Source organism: Carassius carassius, chromosome 35, assembly GCF_963082965.1.
Source record: "Carassius carassius chromosome 35, fCarCar2.1, whole genome shotgun sequence".
NCBI classification, from domain to species: Eukaryota; Metazoa; Chordata; class Actinopteri; order Cypriniformes; family Cyprinidae; genus Carassius; species Carassius carassius.
In genome coordinates, this window is record NC_081789.1 from 402,501 (window position 1) to 407,500 (window position 5,000).

Consider the following 5,000-nt stretch of genomic DNA (forward strand, 5'->3'; position numbering starts at 1 on the left):
TCCCAATGGACGGCCCAGGCTTTGAAGAGACGAGGCCCTCGGCCCTTTGAGGAGGGGCCACGCAGCTTCACAAGATCTCCTCGCCATTGACGCAGTCTCCGAACAAAAACCTGAAGAAAGAAACCAGCAGACCTTTTCCAAATGGACTGTTTCTCCTGTCCTGCTTTCCTTTGATCGCACAGTTCTTTGTAACGCACCCAGCGCACAGTTAACACCAACCTCATTATTCACTCATGCTTATTTTTCATATAAATGTTAGATTTGTCATTTGGTTAAATTACATTTGAATTGGATTTTTATTTTATATAAAACAATTAATAAAACCAAATTAATTACCTGATTATATGAAATAACTAATTTATTAGATGATTCAAATGCCTGTTTATTTATAATGTTATGCTTATATAAATGATATCGATGTTTGTGTAATGTTCTGTGCTGCTGAGCTGTGACTATTAGAGCAGACGTGGTCATGTGTTCCTCTCTTGTGTCTGCAGCTCTCCACCATCAGGAGTGAATCGCGTCTGAAGCACCTCCTCCTGCGCTTGCCCAGTTACTGCCCCGAGTCTCTGGTAAGATCTGTGTTTACAGTACAGCTGCAGCACAGGAAGTCTTAAACATAGAGCGCCGCTGCTTCCTGTTCCTCCCTCGTGGTCTGGGGCTGTGGTTTTACCTGCTTGGCAGTAATGAAGCTGAGATGAAGGCTGGACACACATCTCCTCCCTCTTTCAAAGCAGCAACATGCAATTACATCCAGCCTCTAATTAAGCCTCGGGCCTGTGTGGTTTGGACGGGCGTCCTGCGTTGATTCACAGAAGATGGATGCCAATGGATTTGAGAAGCATTTGAAATGTGTTCGAAAGCATTTTAAAGTCTGAATCCAAATGTGTTTTTTGAGTCTAACGCATTAAAACCACGTTGTTGTTTGTGCTTCGTTTGAATGAGGCTGAATCTGTCTGACGGGTGAGTGTTTGTGCATCTCAGAAGATTCCTGTTGGCTGGTTTGACGTTCCTGTCCAAGCGTGTGGCTCAGGAAAGCATTCTGTGGCTCATCTGCATCTACTTTTAATTAAAGTCGAGTTATAGGAGGCTCTCTGCTGCCAATAATACGAACTCACTGATACCAGAGACGCTTCTCATGAAGGAATCTTTGTACACGCTGCTTTCATACGGGTCCTTTATAACCAGACCAAACAGCTTATATAAGACAGTTTTTATCATGAAAATACATTTGAGATGCTTCACATATTCTATTGTGTATTTTCACTGAAAATGTTTACACTACTGTTAAATATCCAAAAGTTATTTTATTTAATAAAAATTTTTTTTCTTGCTTTAAATTGGAATTTGAGTCTCACATTTGAGATCTGTTGTTTTAAACCTGCGCTGTCGTCAGCAGCTCCCTCGTGAGATCCTCAGTAAATGATGACCTGCTGTATAACTCATGCTGTCTTCAGAGAAGAATCCTCGGGTCTGGAAGCACATGAGAGCGAGGAGATGATGGATGTTGAGTTGTTGTCATGCTAAACTTCTCCTTTTGGTTTCACAGAGTGATCTTTGGGTCTGCATCAACAACACATTGCCAGGTAGGTGAACACAGATGGAGACGTTTAGAGCCGTCTGCAGAACACACCTGTACCAACCTTATAAGAACAAGAGAGGATTTAGAGTCTCTGAAGACCTAATGCCCTCCAGATGCACAGATATCACACTTCACATCAGTCGAGCTACACCTTACATGGCCATTAAACCCGTCCAGAGCTTTGAGCTCCAGCTCGTAACACTCAAACACATATGATGGGTGTGTTGTTCTGTGTGCATGGTTCTGCTTCAGATCTCTGGAAAGCTCACTGTGATTCTGTACTTCTCCAGGGGCATTGAAGAAGTCTGACGGATGGGTGGGTTTGGGCTGCTGTGAGCTGGCCATCTCCTCCGAGTGCCGCAGGGACTGCAAACAGGTCCATCAACACCTCTGATATAACCTATCGTAACATGTAGAGAGGTCTGTAAGCTCACTGGCTCACCTGTGAATCTTCTGTTTTCTGGTCAGGCATCGTCTAGAAATGACATCACTAAAATATGCAAGAAAGACACAGAGGTGGGAGTTTTACCTTTATTTTGCTGCACAGAGTTTACAAATGTTGATGTTTTGGAAGCCTGTTTCAACCTCAACCGTTAAAAAAATAGTAATTATGAGAAAGGTTGAAACAAATTTGACTCTTTTTTTTTGTGTGTGAAATAATGAGTCACAACTGAGAGAGATATGCAATTATGAAGAAAAGTCACAGATGTGAGATCGTCACAAATACTTTTACTTCCGTTCTTCGCGGTAGAAACAGGCTTTCATAAAGTAGAGATGGAGAATATGTTTGTTCTAATAATAAGTATTAATCTGTCTGGTGTGAATAACCTCAGAGCGGTGTGTTTCTTTAACCTCAGCCTGTCTTCTGGTCACTTTCTAGAAGTTTCTCACACATCGTGCTGTTATTCTTGGGGTGTTTTTTTTTTTTTGGTCAGAAAAGACCACAATGCTCTCATCATGCTGCATTCTTACCAATAATCAATTATTGATCTGAGCTTATGCACCTTAAAAAGTGAAACATACAAACATGATTTGGGATTATTTTGCCAGTGTTCCCTCACAGACTCCGTGTTTAAGCTCAGATCAGCAAGGCCTGTGCTCAGTCAGGTCCTAAAGGAGCACAAGACCTGTGCCAGCTGAAAGAACACAAGATTTGGTCAAATTATAGCATAACGCTCATTTTCAACCAGGAACACCCAATCAGGGTTAAGTGATCATACCAGTGTTGTTAGTATTATTAGCATTATTTTAAATTAGCTTTAATATCTTTTAATTAGTTTCTAAATCTTAATTATTTATGTATTTGTTTGTTTGTTTTTCGTCTGATATCTATATTTCACTGTATTGCAGTCTGTAATGGTTTTAGTTAACAGTAATACGAGTGTATTAGACTGATGAGCCGAGCAGCTCTTTACACTAGAGCCAGTACGGACATTTACTTCAGACACCTTAGCAACAGACAGCAGTTCCCTGACGACGGTGCAGATGCACACACAGTGATCTTCACAGACTCTCTCTCTCTCCGGGGAGATGTTGAGATGAAAGCAGACAGACTCTGGGAGGTCTCGTGTTCATCAGAGAGCCCAGTATGACTCCACACTTCTCTGTTTGTTTGTCTGGCGGCTCTGCTGTCTGAAATCAGCCTCCAGACTGATTTGTGTTTATTCATTTAAAGCCTGGTTTCTAGCACAGCCCCAAACCTCTTTATGAGGTTGTTTGGTTAGTGTTGAGCAATGGAAAAATATCATTTCCCTCTAACTGGTCATTACAGTCTGATGAATCTGTAATTCTGCTGGCTCAGTGTTATAAAAGAGTAGTGATTCCTGCTAGAGATGCTGTAGATGTGATGCTGTGGTCCATCGGTCAGACTGGAGACCCTACGGATCGCTCTCACACCGTCTTCAGCTCTTTCATCGTGAGCCCTTGGTTTTCTGAGGAGAATCCAAGCGTTTATATAGCATTAGATGCTTGCATTGATGTCAGGGAAATACAGAAAGAAACTAACCTCAGCACTTAGCTTTTAAAGAGAAAATGTGCCTACTGTTCATATACAGGCTCGGGAAGATTTATTCATACGTGCTGCATTTATTTGATCAAACACAATACAAATGATTAAATATTATTCTAATCTAAAACATATGTTTTCTGCGTGAATCTCTGTTAAACTGTCATTCATTTCTGTGATGTGCAGCTGTATTTTAGAAGGTTTTTGTGATAAGAACAAGCACTTTTTGGTAATTTCAGAGTCAAAAACACCGTTTCATAAACTCTATTGCAATATTCTAACTGATATTATTCCTCTCTTGCAGAAACCACTCTACAGCTGTATCACCAAAAATGAAAGTAAGCAATGCTGCATGAAAAGGTCTTTGGTTATCAGTCCGTCTGTAACTCGTTTATGATGACTTCCTGTTTAATGATGTCACGTCTCCGGTCTCTGACCTGTATGGACAGGAAATGAGATGGAGTTGATTCTGTGCCTGGGAGGCAAGGTCACGACCTTTATTCTGCTCTCGCTGAGCTCAGGACTGAATGAAGCGCTTATTTGTGTGCATTAGTAGAGAAGACAGCCTTTATTAAACAGCAGCAGACTGCATGATCAGACGGAGAAGTGATGGCTCACGTGTGTGTGTGTGTGTGTGTGTGTGTGTGTGTCCAGTGGGCTCAGTGTGCTGCAGTTATGCAGGGAGATACACAAACTGCCGTGAATACTGTCAGGCCATCTTCCGCACAGACTCGTCTCCGACCGTCTCCCAAATCAACGCGGTCAAAGAGTACTGCCAGAGCATCAGTCCTCAGCTCATCGGCTGCGTGGCCAACTACACCAAATCCTTCCCCATCCGGAGCCCCATCGACAGTACGTGCACAGAGAACATCACACAGAGATCACAAGTGACTTAAACATGACATTTTGAAATTAAATTAAAAATCTCTAATAATCTGCATCTATTTGCAACTTCAGAATTTTTTTTATAAATAATTGCACCAAAGCTGTAAGTCAGTGAGCTGTGGTTGCATCCCATTGGCATACTTTTCATTCTTAATGTAATGTAAGAAAAACAACAAAAACTCATGAATTTGATCAAAGCTGACAATAAAGACATTCATAATGTTACAAATAAATGCTTCTGAACTTTGTTCATCTGAGAATCCTGAAAAATAAATATATCACAGTTTCCACAGAAATATTGTGCAGCACAACTGTGTTCAACATTGATAATAATCAGAAATGTTTCTTGAGCAGTAAATCATCATATTTTCATGATTTCTGAAGATCATGTGACACTGAAGACTGGAGGAATGATGCTGAAAATACAGCGGAGCATCACAGAAATACATTACACTTTAACACAGATTCACATGTACTGTATTTAGTATGCAAATTGGGATGTGAAAAATTTGAAAAATGTGAAAAATA

General features: G+C 40.8%; 1 protein-coding gene across 1 annotated transcript in view; it reads left to right on the forward strand.

Annotated features, from left to right (window-relative positions):
- Nucleotides 1–5,000, forward strand: part of LOC132115853 (reversion-inducing cysteine-rich protein with Kazal motifs-like) — a 66,901-nt gene that overhangs the window by 33,742 nt on the left and 28,159 nt on the right. Inside the window, exons 3-8 of the mRNA XM_059524228.1 lie at nucleotides 498–572; nucleotides 1,550–1,586; nucleotides 1,873–1,958; nucleotides 2,051–2,098; nucleotides 3,892–3,925; nucleotides 4,242–4,439. Coding sequence (XP_059380211.1) covers nucleotides 498–572; nucleotides 1,550–1,586; nucleotides 1,873–1,958; nucleotides 2,051–2,098; nucleotides 3,892–3,925; nucleotides 4,242–4,439 — 478 coding nt within the window. The remainder of the gene's footprint in view (nucleotides 1–497; nucleotides 573–1,549; nucleotides 1,587–1,872; nucleotides 1,959–2,050; nucleotides 2,099–3,891; nucleotides 3,926–4,241; nucleotides 4,440–5,000) is intronic.